The 15,700-nt window shown below is 56.1% G+C and overlaps 2 protein-coding genes across 6 annotated transcripts in view; one reads left to right on the top strand and one right to left on the bottom strand.

Moving 5' to 3' along the window:
* The window catches only part of LOC101565149 (galectin-3-like), an 18,337-nt gene extending 2,885 nt beyond the window's left edge, over positions 1-15,452 (top strand). The window contains exon 2 of the mRNA XM_004640670.2: positions 14,569-15,452. Coding sequence (XP_004640727.1) covers positions 14,604-15,308 — 705 coding nt within the window. The 5' untranslated portion in view covers positions 14,569-14,603 and the 3' untranslated portion in view covers positions 15,309-15,452. The remainder of the gene's footprint in view (positions 1-14,568) is intronic.
* Positions 1-15,700, bottom strand: part of Lars2 (leucyl-tRNA synthetase 2, mitochondrial) — a 116,527-nt gene that overhangs the window by 2,176 nt on the left and 98,651 nt on the right. For all 5 annotated transcript variants that reach the window (XM_004640671.2, XM_023700703.1, XM_023700704.1 and 2 more), the window contains 6 exons: positions 7,472-7,572; positions 5,675-5,857; positions 4,582-4,751; positions 3,532-3,609; positions 1,995-2,103; positions 168-295 (listed from right to left, as the gene is read on the bottom strand). In XM_004640671.2, the coding sequence (XP_004640728.1) occupies positions 168-295; positions 1,995-2,103; positions 3,532-3,609; positions 4,582-4,751; positions 5,675-5,857; positions 7,472-7,572 (769 nt within the window). The remainder of the gene's footprint in view (positions 1-167; positions 296-1,994; positions 2,104-3,531; positions 3,610-4,581; positions 4,752-5,674; positions 5,858-7,471; positions 7,573-15,700) is intronic.

Genomic DNA, 15,700 nt, shown 5'->3' with positions numbered 1-15,700 from the left:
AGCTTCCCGGGCCGTATTTTCCGGCGTCGGCCCTGTGTGCACTGTGCACGCCTCACCGCCGCCCCCCTGCTCTCATCACCCCCACACTCCCACCCCAGCAGCTGAGGGAGGCCCGGAGGGTACCAAGCCCTCCATCATGTGTGCTGGGATGCTCAGGTTGTGCTCACCAGGACGGCCACCTGCACCACGGCAGGCTGCTGGAGGTACTGCGGGTCCACGGTGGGCCAGGCCTGCAGCAGCACGTCGGCATCCCAGGTGTAGTGGGCACAGTGTTTGTGGGGTACCAGTGCCAGGCCTGCAACACCAAGGCACAGTGTTGGTCACCAAGCAGGCACAGAGGTCCCCTCGCCTTGCGAGGCCCTGGAAGTCCCCTGAGCCCCGCAGGCTCAGCGCTCATGACGGCCCCACAGAGCACAGTGGTGCCTGAGGCTGCCTTAGTGCTGGTCCTCCCCACCCCCCCCAATCTGCAGGACGGTGCCGAAGGGGCTGCTGGGAGCACTCAGCTCTCCATCCCCTTCCCGCCCCCAGCAGCTGTGGCTCCAGAGGCTCCAAGGGGCAGGACGGCATGGGAAGTCGAGCCCACAGTCCCCAAAGCCCCGGCCTCGCCTGCTGTCACTGGGCGCTGGGTGTCTGACCTTGAGCGAGTGAAGCGCACCTCAGCCCCTCTTCCTTTGACAAAACCATCCTGTAGGTTTTCCTATAGGATGTTCAGATTATTATTATTATTATTTTTGGTCTCTTTGAGATGGCCTTGCTGTGCAGTTCAGGCAGGCCTTGAGCTCCCTCTGTAGCCCAGACTGGTCTCAGACTCCCAGTGATCCTCCTGCCTCCGCCTCCGGGCTGCTGGGATTACAGGGGTGCGCCACAACACCTGGCCATCAGATTCCTTTCTTTTTTCTTTTTTTTTTTGTGGTACTGGGGATCAAAGTCAGGCCTGGGGCTTGCCAGGCAGCCTGTCCCGCTGCTGAGCTGCGCAGCAGCCCTCACTATTGCGGAGGTCATGTTCCAGACACCCCCAGGACGAGTGGAAATCAGCGAAGTCAGGACGTTGTGTTTATTTTAGTATTTATATATATTTTAAGGGTTTCTAAACCCTTCCCACACTCTTATAAGCCTTCCCACACTTTTAAAAACACTTTTTTTTTTTTAAGACCGGGGATTGAACTCAGGCCCTTGCGCTTGCCAGGGAAGCGCTTATTCCACTGAGCCATCTCCCTGGGCCCTTAAAAACACTTCTAACATTCATAACCATTGTCTAGATTCGTAAACCTACATAATCTTAAGAACATACACATGCTGTCTGGTACTGCAAAAGCCTGCAATACAGTGAAATAGCTGCGATAAATAATTTAGGTAGTTTTTGAAATCCCACGAAAGTGAGTCTGTGAAAGTTGAACCGTGAGATAGCGAGGGACAAACGGATCCCCATCCCCAGGTTCCTTTTCAGCTCTTTTTCCAGTGTACACACGCCAGGCCACGACAGTAAACTCAGTGAGGAGAGGCCTTTGTGCAAGCATACCGCCAAACCGAAACAGGGCACACGAGCTGTTTCCAGAAACACCTTGCAACTCTCATGCGTGACCTTTCCCAGTGACACGTCTCTCCCTGCCTGTCCCTGTCTGCTGGGCCCAATCCCATTGGAGGATTTATGGCAGTGGCTCTAGGCTCTCCCAGGGGAAGTTCAGGGAGGCGCCCCGCGCCAGCACGGGCTTCAGGACCAGCCTCCGGGGCTCCTGTCAGTTAAGGAAGCGTCGAGCAGAGGAAGGGAACAAGAACAGGTGGGCAGCGCCCTTCCTCTGCGGCCCACCAGCTCTGTGTTCACTACCCTGAGTCCTGGAGAGCGGGACCCAGAGGGACGCCGGGCAGCGGCATCCACGTGCTCTTGAGCACAGCAGGGAGTGACAGAGGTGGACCCCAGGATTCAGAGTGAGCGCCCCGAGAAGAGGACGGCCCAGCCGCTCCGCTGCCTTTGGGAAGATGCCATGCCTGCCTACCTGCCCAGAGCTCGGAGGCCAGGTGCGGGGCCAGCGGGGCAGTCATCACCAGCAGCGCGCAGAGCGCGTCCTCGAACTCGGCGCTGTGGAGAACTCGCGCAGAGGCTTGCTGGGGACACAGAGGACAGGTGAGAGGACAGTGCAGGGCATGCCCAGGGCTGCATGGCCCTGCCCAACCCTGAGTTCTCAATGACTGCTGCTCAGGATGAGGGCATCGTGGAATCACAGCGTCACAAACAGCGGGGTGGCAGGGCACATGTTGCGAAGGGGCTCCTGTCACTTTTGGGGGTCCCCAAGGCCAGGGGGAGTGTGGTCAATGAGGAGCAGCGCCCTGAACAGAAAGAGGTTTGCTCTTGGGCTCTCTGCACGGCTTCCTGGGTCATGGCCTGATGCCAAGCAAAGGACCTGCTCAGACGGCTCCCAGCACCCCAGGGACCCGCACACCCTGCGGCCACGAGCTTGGCCACAGTGCAGGTGCTAGCATACTGGCGAGGCCACGGTGCCCAGCTCTTCCTCTCCGTGGCTATGACGCAAGTTGCTTCACCACTGTGGCTGGAGTACCTCAGGGGTCCAGGCCTCGGTGGCAGTAAGCCACCTGCAGTGGCCACCCCGGGTCACAGGCAGCCACAGGCTGTGAGTTACTGTCTTTCCAGCTCCACCGGCCAAATTTGGGATAAGAGTTTTCATATTAACACGTAAGGCTGTCATACACCACAGATACTAATCTTTTGCCTATATACCAGTTATAAATGCTTTCTACAGCTTTTATCTGTCTTTTATTGTGGGCCACTTTAGTTTTTTGTCTTTTTGAGACAGGGTGTCAACACACAATTCAAGCTGGCCTTGAACTCACTACGTAGTCAGGCTGGCCTGGAATTCACAGTGATCTTTCTGCCTTAGCTTTCTGGGTGCCGAGATGACAGGCGTGCGCCACCATGCCTCACTTATGGGGCATTTTACTATTCTGAAAGCATCCACTTGTTCAGAGAGAAACCTATCGATTCTTTTTCTTCTTTATCCGTGAGTGCTGGGATTAGCGTCTACCTCCAGGCTGGCGGCCAGGGCCCCTTTCTGGAAGCCCAGAGAGGCCACCAGCCACCATGCTAACAAGCCCTTGTTAACAGGGCTAGTGTGTGTTCCCAACAGCTACTCCTGCTTGTGGGCGAATTCTTCCCTTGGCAGCAAAATGGGAGTCACATGTCGCAGGAGAACACGGCACTGAAGGGACCAGTTTCCGTTTTCAGAGACTGGGATCCCTCTGGATCCAATAAACATGCAATCACAGGCACGCAGGCAGGAAGAGCCACGGAGAGGCCTGCATCGGCCCCACTCACGTGCCTGGCTCACTGCCCTGCCGGGGCCTGCAGGTCTCCACCCGAGGCTCTGGGCAGCAGGGGCTTTGGGTTCAGATCTGGAAAGGCTTCCGGTCGTGGACAAGTTGTGGCAGCAGAGAAAATGCCTTGTGAAGACACGTACCGAGGAGGGGCCACTCTGTTACATCTCCCCGCCACCAGCAAAGGACGACAGGGCCACTCACCGAGAGGGCGTTGCTGAGTCCTATGAGCTGCGAGATCACGGAGTTCAGGGAGAAGTCCTCTGTGAAATGGTCGGTCACCTGCCGGCAGAGAGGAGTTACTCACTTCTTCAAGATTCCTTTGAGTTCTTCAGAAAAAGAATTCTCAAAAAAGGGAAAGTTAGCAGGTGTAGCTGCGCACACCTGCAATCCCAGCACTCAGGAGGCTGAGGCAGGGGGATCACCGCGTGTTTGAGGCTGGTATGCGCCACGTAGTGAGTCCAGAGCCAAACTGAATTATAGAGCCAGAGCTTTTCAAAAACGAACAAATGAACACCCCTAACAAATAAAACCCCTGAATGAAATGAGTGCAATCAAAGACACGCATAAAATAAGGCCTACTATCCGTCACGTCCCTGGCTCAGGCTCTGACATTCCAAGCAACACTGCTCCCACTATGGGGGCTGGGCCGCCTCTGCCACACCTGAGCAACACCCCAGCCCCTTTTGATTTCAGAATTTTGAGTCAGGGTCTGGATAGGTCTGTAATTGGTAGGTGCTGGGCTCGACCCTGTGAGTCTCCTGCCTCAGCCTCTCCAGGGCTTGGGCTGCAGCGGGGGCCCCGCACCAGCTGCCTGCTCTTCAGTTGTGGTGACATGGGGGCTAGCACAGTCCCCACTGCTGGTCAGGAAGCCACAGTGGTCACGAAAGGAGCAAGCATGAGACAAAGTTGAGGGCCAAGGGCACCACTTCTCCTTGGCTGATGCGCACCAGAGTAAATCGGGCAGGAGCCGCCAGCCTCCCAGTTGGATGGGTTAGACTTTCCGCGCACGTCCAGCCAGGACGCCTAGCTGCTGGTGGGAACTGAGCCCAAGACCCACAGAACCACCCGAGAGAAAACAAGTGGTGCTGCCTCCAAGTGGGACACTGGGCGGGGGTGACAGTGAGGCCATGTTGGACCAGCTACTCAAGAGAGGGGCACAGGCCAGGGCTTGGGCTTCGACGGGACCCTGCACTGCACCCCATCCCATCCAGTGCGGTCCAGTTCTGCTCTGCCCCGCCGGCCGGCCCTGACCTGGGCTATGACGGCATTCTTGTACTCCCAGAGCCTCCTGGCCTCCGCCTTCTGCTTGCTGCTCAGTGGCGCAGGTTGTGGGTCCTCGCGGGCAGCCCTGGCCTCGATGAAGCGGGTGACCAGACTCCACAGCCGCTGCTGCCACCTCAGCACCCCTGGGAGCGCATCCGCTGGTTTGGGGGGAGGGAGGAGGCACTGTGAGGGTGAGGGAATGGGCTGTGCGGAGCCATGACTCAGGGCGCAAGACCGGCAAAAGCACCCCATTCCGGGTGCCCGGAGAGGGGACAGTGCAGTGGGGAATGGGGGTGGGGCGGCCGTGCATCAGGGCCTGGGGGGCACGCAGCAGTGGCGGCTGTGGCCAAGGCCTGAAGTCTGCTCCTGGCCACAGCGCCAGGGTCAGTGTGACCACCTCTCTCGCTCCGTCCTGGCCGTGTGTGTGTGTGTGTGTGTGTGTGTGTGTGTGTGTGTGTTGCTGGTGACAACCCAGACCTTCTCACTGAGCTGCAAGTTTTGAGCCAGGGTTTCACTAAGCCACTAAGTGGCCAGGCTGGGCTCGACCTTGCAGTCCTCCTGCCTCAGCCTCCAGGGTGCAGGCAGAGCATGGTGCCTGCATCCACACACCTGCTACCTCCACCTGCAGGTTCGCCAAAGACCCGGTGCAGCATGCCCGCCACTCAAGGCCCAAGCACCAGCCTGCCTGGCCCTGGGCCACGTACCCAGCCTGGTGATGCCCAGGATGACTTCAGGCCTGTCGGCTGTGGGCCACATGACTGTGGGGACAGAGCCTGGAAAGGCAGGGGAGGCTTCCGGGTGGGGTGCTGTGCCTGGGGAGGAGGGCGACACTGTTCTGGGAGGAACCTTTTGGTTCAAACAAGAGGCCTAGTGGCTTGGACAGGGCCGCTGAGGAGCCACGCAGAGCCAGTCTGCCACCATGGCGCTGCCCAGAAATGGCATCGCGTCACCAGAAACCACTGCTGCCACCCCGCCTGAGGGCCGGGAGCTGTATCTAGGAGGCGCGCCTGGTCACCAGGCGACAGCCACTGGGGACAGGTCTCAAGGGCCCAGGGCAGCCACACAGGGTGGGGGGGCTCACTCTTCACATCCCACAGGATGTCCTTCTCGGGCGGTGCGGCGAACAGCAGGTAGAGCCGGGCTGTGTCCACGCCATACTGCGCCACCACCTCCTCAGGGTCCACACCATTGTGCTTGGACTTGCTCATCTTCTCCCAGGTCACCACCAGTGGCTCCCTTGTTTCCGCATGAACAGGAACAGAACCTGGAGACCAAGAGCATGCGCAATGGTGTGGGACTGAGGCTCCCCTGGCACAGCCGATCTGAAAGTGTGGGGCGAGCCGTGACGGTGCAGGCCTGTCACCCCAGCACTTGGGAGGCTGGGGTGGGAGGCTCGTGGGGAGTTTGATGCAGCCTGGGCTATGCAGTGGGACCTTTTCTCCAAAAACAAAATAACTGGGGCTGGGGAGATGGCTCAGTGGAATAAGCACTTCCCTGTCAAGCGCAAAGGCCTGAGTTCAATTCCCGGTTCCACTAAAAAAAAACCAAAAACAACAACAACAACAACAACAACAAAAACAAAAACAACCCAAAATAACACCCCCCGAGAGAGCAAGGAAGAGAGAATGAACAAATTTGGGCACGCAGAGACAAGCGCTGTGTGAAGAGTCCACACGTGCCTCTTTCTCCTCTTTACTGTGGTGTGAAGATGTTCTGAGTCTGAGCTGGAGGCACCTGCCTCCCTCCCAGAGCCGTTTATAGGGAACAGCACAGTTTTGTTTTGTTTTTTTTAATGGAACTGGGGATTGAACTCAGGCCCTTGTGCTTGCTGGGCAAGTGCTTATTCTACTGAGCTATCTCCCCGGCTCCAACAGCACAGTTCTGATGGACACTGCCACTTTTTTTTAGAAAAACAAATCCCCCTCACAAAGCACATTATTCACGAACGAAACACGAAGTAGAAACGAGCAGGGACAAAGTGTGTACTGCACGCTGTGCTCGGGCTCATGGGAGGCAGCCAGCCTGGGCCTCTGGGGAGGCCTCGTCGGTGCCCATGGGACTGCCATCGAGCGTGAAGGCTGGCCTGGCGGCTGCGGCATCTTTGGATATGCCTTCCCCAGCACACAGCAGGCCCCAGGGTACTGGTGGCTGAGGCTGGTGGTGGCCTGGTCTGGATGAGAGGACCTTGTCCCACGCCTCGCTGTGGAAGTGCAGAGGTCAGCAGCTGGCTGAGCCTCTTCTTGGGAGCGGGAATTCCCAGGCACTGAGCCACGAGCTCTCTGGCCACTGTGTCCCCAAAGTCACTTTACAGAGAGAAACTGGCGCAGGGCAGGCCCAGGACAGCAGGGGCTCAGTAGGCTCAGGGAAGCAGGGGCAGGGCTCCTCAAGCTTCTGGATGCGCAGGAAGGGCGCACCCTGCTGGCCATTTCTGTTCCTGACTGCTCAACCAAACTCCCCAGCGACCAGTGGAACCCAGCTTCCCATTTCAGTGACCTCATGGGGCTCAAGTGCCCACGGGAAGGAACCTCACAAGCCTGCCTAGCCCTGGCCATGGAGCGCAGACATCCTGGAAGAGGTTCTCCAGGCCTGGGGAGCTCAGGGAGCACCCTCCTCCAGCCCTGCCTGGGCGAGCTCTTTAGAGCACTATCGTGCACACTGGGAAAAGCGTCTTTCTGCACAGAGAAGCTTACTGGATGCCTCTGTACAGTGCACAACCCGAGCGCTATCCACGGCAACCGTGCCTGTACCGCAGGGGACACCTCCTTCGGAGCTGAGGCTTATAAGCCCTGGGCTGGCTCCTCTCCTTGCTGGTCTGTGCTGGGCAGACAGGCAGTCTGCACTACCCCCCAGACAGAGAGCCGAGGGCGGGGCCTCTCACCTGTGAGGTCCACTTGCTCCCGTGGCAGGTACTGTCCGGACGGCAGGCGGAACGTCTGTCCCTTGATGATGCCCTGCGTCAGTAGCTTGTGGAAGGGCTCCCTGAGGACAAGAGGGGAGACTGGAGGCTGGGGCTGCTCAGTGGCACTGCCAGAGGGCAGAGCAGGGCTGCCCTCAGGAAGCCCAGGCCTTGGCTCAGCAGGCCCGCTGTGGCTGAGCATCTCTGTCCTCCCGTGAGCCCTGGCTAGTCGCCACTTGGGCTCAGTTTGCTAATCCGTAAAATGGGCATCAGGAAACCTGCTTGAGCGCTGGGAGAGGGATGAAGTAGGGCCCCGGGTGGGAACCCCAGCAGCTGAGGAACCACACGCCAAGTGTCATCGGCTCCCAGGTTCTGTTCTTTCCCCTGGCCCATGGCAGCTGGTTATGAGCTTCCTAAGCCCACAAAGCCACACACCCCTGGGGGAACAGCTGTCCTGGAGGTGGGCGGCAGCCTGGGCCTGCAGACTTCCCCACGCAGAGCCCAGCATCGTGCACTCACCCCGCTCAGGACAGGGTCTGGGGTGACCCTGCCGTGCGACCTCATACACCTTGGCCTACCAGCATGGATTAGCTTTTCCATAATGGCTATGGCTCTCTCTCATTTTAAAACATCGACCTTGTTCTACAGCATGATGAATCAGATTTTCTTATTGTGTCTGTAAAAAGTAGTTTAAAGGAAACCCTTAGTGGTTGAACAGTGAAGCTAAGAAAACACAGAAAAACTCCAAGCCATTGGCACAGCCGAAGACTTCCTGAAAAGGATGCCAATACTCAGGAAATAACAGCAAGAACCAGCAAGGCGGACTACAGCAAATGACAGAGGTTTTGAACAGCAAGGGAAACAGCCTAGAGAGCTGGAATAGCAAGAGACAGCAGCGGAGTGGGAGAAGGGCTTTGCCCCTACTCTTCTACAAGGGGATTAACACCTTGAGTATTTAAAAAACTTGAAAAATTAACACCAAAACAAACAAACAAAAACCCAAGTAGGCCTACCAATAAACAGGCAAAGGAAGTGAAAGACGCGTCTCAGGATACAAGGGACCAGCATTTTAGGGACCACAGAAACAAATCAGAAACACACAGAGGGTCCGACTTCTCAGTGGGAACGGCCATCAGCGAGAGCACAGAGACCGATAAATGCTGGCGTGGCCAGGCGCCCGGGAGCAGAGGCAGGAGTGAGCGGGAAACGCCACCAATCCACACCCCACCGCAGCTAAAGCAGCGCTGCCGTGCGACGGCTACCACCCCGGCATGCACCCAAGAGTCAGGGCGGCACAGCGGAGGGCCCTGCAAACCACGGCCAAACCACGGCCGCTGTGGCCCAGCTCACAGCAGCGGAGACGCAGAACCACGGAGACAGTGGCTAAGAATGCGCAGGGCATGCTCACCACGGAACGGTTCAGCTGAAAGGAGAACAAAAGTCTGTCATCTGTGGGAACAAGGATGGACCTGGAAATCACCACGCTGGGTGACAAAAGCCAGACTGTGACACCTTCTGCATGTTTTCCTTAATGTGTGGGGCCCCGGGGAGAGAACAGGAGAGTGGAAGGGAGGGTAACGGGTGACAGCCAGCCGTAATCCAACCCCCACGTTGGAAGTCAGCGAACAAGACACATTTAAAAAGGGAAAGTGGGGAGGAATGCAAAATGATACAGTGCGCAGGGCCGGGACGGTGGACAGGGTATGAACCCAAAGCGTGGTGAAGGCCATCTGGGGAGGCTGCTGGGTGTCGCGAAGAGCCCATGTCCTCAGCCCTGGCCCCAGGTCAGCCATGAGACTGCTGTGCCCTCAGACCTAGGCGAGAGGCTCTACGTCCCATCCCCTCCTGGGCATGCGCAGAATTGCAGACTGCCAGCCCTGATGAAACCCTCCAGCTTCACCCTTCAGAATTCTCCAGGAGGTTGAGGTAGGAGGTGCGTCAGGAGTTCAAGTAGCCTGGGTTACACAGTAAGTTTAAGGCCAGCCAGGACTACGGAGTGAGACCTGTCTCACACCATCCCCTCCCAGCGAAGTGTTAAAGAGCCCCTGGGAAGTTGTACCTTCTGGGCCCCCGCACTGCAGTGTCACCCCAGAAGGTGCATCAGGGACAAGGAGCAAAAGATACATTTGCCTGCATGGTCTGCTCCCCCACATCTGCCTGCATGGTCTGCTCTGAACATGATCACACTTATTCAGTCAACAAGTACTTGACAGAGCGCTGGTCTGTTAGCTGGAGGGCTTGACACAGACAGATGGGCTAGGTGGACGTGCTCCAACGCCACCCGTGCCCAGGAGGTGGCACTGACCAAGGCAGAGGCGAGGGCCTGGGACAAGAGGCGGGGTGTCAGGGCCTGCGGGGCACGGGCCCCTCCACGTGCCACGTTCGCCCCCAGGGTACAGCGCTGTATTTCCCTGCTCACACTGAGGGAGCGCTGAGGAACCCTGAGGAGGCAGCTGACGTGTCCAACTGCTGTAGCATGGTGCACAGCGGGACCTCAGTGACACAGAGACACCGAGCCCTGACCACAAGGACCCTCCTCCCCGGTGTCAGTGAAGGCGGTCGGTCGAGGCCCAATTTCTTCCTAGTCTCCTTCCTGTTGCTCCAGTTCCAACCCAGGGAGCCAGCGCCCCTGCCCTGATATCTAGCTCCATGTTGGCACGACAAACCCAGCAGCGAGGTCACCACTTCTGGGTCAGTGCAGCCACCATTCCCTCAGGAACAACAGCCATGGATCCCTAGGGGCAGGGATGCCACCTTGTCTTGCAGTAGAAAAGTTGGAAAAAGGGAGGAGGAAGAACTGCTATTTATTAGGGTGCACAAGGTCACCCTGCACAGGCTGTGGGCTACCTCAGGTGACCTTCTGAAAATCACTGCACCAGGGCTACATCACACGGATGCAGCTACAAGAATCTCCCTGTCGCTGTCTCTGTCCATTACTGGGGATCGAACCCGGGGCCTTTGCACTGAGCTGTACCCCGAGCCCTTTTCATTTTAAGACAGGGTCTTACAAAGCTGCTAAATTGCCCAGGCTGGGCTTGAACTTGTGTCCTCCTGCCTCAGCCTCAGAGTGGGATCACAGGGGTGTGTCACCATGCCCACACCTGGCAGCCACCAGCAGCACACAAAAAGAAGGCCTTTTCTCTTGAGAGGCCCTCACTGCAGCGCCTTTTCCCTGGATACTGTGGTGTGGCCAGAGCAGGCAAAAAGAAGGCTCTGCAGATGCGCTGCCCAGCAAGCCGAGCGAGCAAGCAGCCATTGCCCCACTGCTTGTTACCTGCAAACAGTAGGGGTAATTTTGGTTCAGGGAATTTCACAAAGAGCAACACAAGAATGGCCAAGCAGAGTGTTAGTGCGGGGTGCGGAGGCCCTGTGGGGGACCGAGGCAGGAGGATGGCGAGCACCTGGTGAGGCCCTGTCTCAACATGAAGACCAACAGTGGCTGGGCACAGCTCTGTGGCACAGCCCTGCGGGCACTCACAAGGCCATCAGTCAGTCCCTGCACGGACGGGAAAAAGAAGAGTGTGTCTGTGGCGGCTGTCCCCGCTCGGTTGGGAGAGGCAGGGGTGACAGGGGCTCTGTCACACTGTGGCTGGCAACGCGGGACACCAGAAGCTGGCACCGGCCTAGCGCCCACAGATCAACGTCCCTTCTGCAGAACGTACACTGTGTGCACTTACAGTCATGTTGGAAACAACCTAGAGAAAACGAGAAGTGCACTGAGAAGTGGTAAATTCACCAGTGAGCTCACCGCCCACGGGGACGAGTGCTGGCTCATGGGCACGTCCTTCCCAGCTCTCCTTGGGTCATGTGTGCAAACATGCCTAGGTGTGCGTGCACGTGTGAGGACAGAGCCGAACAACTGCGTCTGTACCCTGGCATCTGGGGCTCTCCACTTTTGAGGACTTCAGAAACATTTCTCCTCACGGCCCCGAGTCGCAGGCTTCACCTCTGCTCCGAACCTGGGCCAGCCGGGCTCCGTCACAGTCCAGCTACTTGAAACATTGACACAAAGCTCTTGGTGCCTAAGTCAGCTTTTTTCAGGCTAGATTTCTAGAAATATAGTTTGTGTTTTAAAAAATTAGCACTTTTGCGTCAGGCACGATGGTGCACACCGGTCAGCCAGCACTTGGGAGGCTGAGGCAGGAGGAACCTGAAGGCTAGCCTGGGCTAGCGAGGCCCTGTCTCAAATGACGACGACGACGACTGTGCACTTTTGAGGCGCGTCCTATAGACTACCAAACTGCTTCTCAGAAAGGCTGTTCCAACCCACTTCCTGCAGAGTGCAGGGGCAGCTCCCATCCCAGCTTCTTCACCGCAGGGACAACGGCGTCCTCGGGCTGATGGATTCATACTCCTTTGACTGCCAGGGAAGGAAGCATTTTGCGGCTCGGGTACTGCCCACCTGTGACTCTCGTGTGGACCTGAACTTCAGGCTCACTGACCTGGCATCTCAGACTGTGCCCCCCAATGCCTGCTGTGCCTGGTGGGGACTCCCGGAGCGCTCCCTGCATTCCTGGAATGCAGGGGCAGGAGACCAAGCAAGGGCTCCTTCAGCAACGAGAAGCAGTGTGAGGCCCACTCCGCCCTTTACGGCAGTGTGCGCCAACGCAACCGAAGTGCAGGACGAGCGGCGCCCTAAGTCCTGGATCCCTCACCCGAGGCTCAGGGTGGCCCTGTCCTAAAGGGTAGCTTGCTACTGCTTAACTGATTACTCTACAAATGATTATTCAGAAAGTGACAAGCATATGACCTATTGTTAAGGAGCCAGAAACATGGCCTTTGTCTTAGCTGAAAAGTAAACGTCGCCCATGTGGCACTGGGTCTGTAACCATAACCTCTACTTACGTCTCACTTTCCCAGGGAGGATACTTCTTTCCAAGAATAGGGACTTTCACCTGTTTATGTCAAGAAATTAAGTTCCATTTATTTATTTATTATTTTTAATTTTTATCTTTTATTTGTTACAGGGTCTCACCACGCAGCTTGGACTTGTAGTGATCCTCCTGTCTCAGCTTCCTTAGTGCTGGGATTATAGGCATGTGCCACCATGCCTGGTTCCTAAGCTCTATTTATTTAAAGAAATATTCACTAAGAATATATGATATGCCAGGCATGGTGGAGTGCACACGTAATCCAGGTACTTGGGAGGCTGAGGCAGGAGGACTGCTGTGAGTTGGAGGCCAGCCTGGGCTACATAGGGGAACCCTGTCTGAAAAACACCCGCTCCCAAAAGAGTGTCTATGAAGACCCTGAGACCAAGACAGCATCAGGACACAGTCCCCAGGGTAATCTACAGGCAGTGAGCTCATCTCCACAGGTGAGACGCGCGTGCGGGCTGACAGCCAAGGGCCTGAGTCGCAGCTACGGCAGCTAATGCGGACACTAGCGGCGCTGTGCACGTGTTCTGCGTCCTCCTGTAGCTCGGCTTATTTTTACACACGAAGGGCTCTGAGACTAATGGGGAGAAAATTAGTTTAAGCATTTAATTTTCCTCCTAAATTAGTTTTCCTACAGTAGACTTCTCTTAACCCACTTACTCCACTTGGAGCCAGGGAGCCCCCGGAGGGGGTAAAGGTGGCTGAGACGAGCGTCACCCATGAACTGGGGCCTGTGTCGCAGGGGGCTTGAGGCCCTGCATTTTTAATCTATCAAAACATTAACCACACATGTTCCCTGACCCACAGTTTGGTCTGGACCTACAGATAAGCTCCGAAATACTTGGAAAGATCATAAAGAAAACTGGTGGATGTTTTTTAGGTAACAGTAACTGGAAAAAGTGACTACTTAAATAAATTATGGTATACTATACCTAAATTTAAAAGAATGGGATCAGTAGAATAAGTACTTGCCTGGCAAGTGCAAGGGCCTGCGTTCAATCCCCAGTTCAGCCAAAATAAATAAATAAATTTTTAAAAAAATAAAAGAATGGGAGATTTGTATGTGATGATTTGGAAAGACCAATGTGCTGCATTATTAAATCAAAAGAGCAAAAGACATATATGCCATAAATATTTAAAATGAACATATCAATAAAACATACCCCTCACCTCAAAACATCTGCCAGGAGAATAAGCACCCTGAGGAATAAAGAGAAATAATAAAGACTAAACGAGGCCCATGGTCACATGGCATTATCAGTCAGATATGGTACAAGTTATGTTTAATATATATTTGGGAAATACAGGCTGGAAGTGCAGCAAGACTATAAAAACAATAAAGGAGAACTAGAAATGAAGAACATTCCAATGGAAACAAGAAACTCCAAGGATGGCTTAATCGGCAGAGGAGAGCTTGGAAGTCAGATGTCAACGGATCAGCGGATCAGCACCAGTGGGGAGGAAGAGCCGGAAGAGACGCTGACGTGAGAGGCGTGAGAGGTGTCAGGAGGGACAGAGGCCTGGGAGCTATCTCCAGGGGTGGGGCAAGGAAGGGCCGATACCTGCAGGAACAGGGATAGAGCTTCTATGACCCACCCTGCAGATCTCAGGAGCCCAGAGCCACACAGCATGAATGGAAAGCAAGCCAGATCCAGGCAGAGTAGTGAGATGCAGAGGGCTGGGGTTGGGAGGGCGGAGGCGCAGGGGGCTGCACCTCGGCCACAGGGACGGGGGCGGGGTTTTGGCGGAGGGGGGTGGCCGCAGGAGCTGAGGATTCTGCGCCTCACGGTTTGTCTATTTCAAGTGATGTGTAGGAGCGCGGGGCAGCTCAGAGGCACAGCACAAGTGCCAGGTACGGGAGGCCCTGGAGCAACCCCGGGCATCACATTCATGTGTGCACACACAGGCACTGTTTTAAGGATTTGTTTTTGTTTTTTGCCTGGCTCAGCGTGCCTTACGGGCAGGTCTGATAAGGCAGGTGGAGGAGGGGTTTGAACCAAGGTATCCTGTGCCTGACTGCATTTGCATGAGCAGGTGCTTAAACAACTGCGCTAACCAGCAGGCCCCCTTCCACTGTTTTAAAAGGGCCAAAATGAGTATATTTTTAGAGAAATAGATAGACTTTCCATAGAAGAAACAAAAGACATTCTAAAGAATACATTAAAAAAAAAGAGGAAAATGCCTTCAGAAGTGGAGGTCAAGCCCAGCCGGAGCAGCAGCAGCGCAGCAGCGGGAAGATGGCAGACGGCTTCTCGCTCAACGATGCCTTATCTGGATCTGGACACCCGAATCCTCAAGGGTGGCCCGGAGCCTGGGGGAACCAGCCTGGAGCCGGGGGCTACCCAGGCGCTGCCTATCTTGGTAGTGCCTACCCAGGGCAGCCTGCTCCGGGGGCCTACCCAGGACAGGCACCTCCTGGGGGCCAGGCAGGCCCAGGAGCCTATCCAGGCCCTGGCGCACCTGGCTCCTACCCCGGTGCTGCGCCCGGAGCCTACCCTGGTGCCAGCCCCTACAGTGCACCCTCTGGACCACTGACTGTGCCCTGCGACCTTCCCCTGCCTGGTGGGGTCGTCCCGCGCATGCTCATAACAATCATGGGCACCGTGAAGCCCAACGCCAACAGGCTGGCCCTGGACTTCAAGCAAGGGAATGATGTGGCCTTCCACTTCAACCCATGCTTCAACGAGAACAGGCGGGTCATCGTGTGCAACACCAAGCAGAACAATGCCTGGGGCCAGGAGGAGCGGCAGCAGGCCTTCCCCTTCGAGATAGGCAAACAGTTCAAGATCCAGGTCCTGGTGGAACCTGACCACTTCAAGGTGGCGGTCAATGACGCCCACCTGCTGCAGTACAACCACCGGGTGAGGAACTTCACAGCAATCAACAGACTGGGGATTTCTGGCGACATAAACCTCACCAGTGCGTCCTACACCATGATATAATCCGGGAAGGAAGATGCTTACGTAGAAAGGATCGAATCCAAACCTTGCCCATTCACAGGCTCCAGGTCCACTCCGTGTGAAGAGTTTTACATTTATGTATCAATATTCTCGTAAGTCAATCATTTAATAAATGTCATGCGAAGTAAAAAAAAAAAAAAAAAAGAAGAGGAGGTCAGAGACGCATATCTGGAGGGTGAGAGAAGGCGCTGGAAAACATAGCTCTGCCCATGCGCCCAGCGAGGCTTCTGTGGGAGCACATGAGGCCTGATGCAGCCGGCCTCCCCTGAGGAGAAAGAAGAAAGAGGGCGCTCTCGATAGATTTCAAGACCTCGAAGCTAACAGTGCAACTGGCCTGGCCAAGAGCAGAGACTGCCGGGCCAACGAGCTCCTGG

This window comes from Octodon degus, unplaced genomic scaffold (assembly GCF_000260255.1).
Source record: "Octodon degus isolate 3935 unplaced genomic scaffold, OctDeg1.0 scaffold00126, whole genome shotgun sequence".
Classification (NCBI taxonomy): Eukaryota; Metazoa; Chordata; class Mammalia; order Rodentia; family Octodontidae; genus Octodon; species Octodon degus.
The sequence above is the reverse complement of the archived record's forward strand: the minus strand, read 5'-3'. Positions and strand labels throughout refer to the sequence as shown.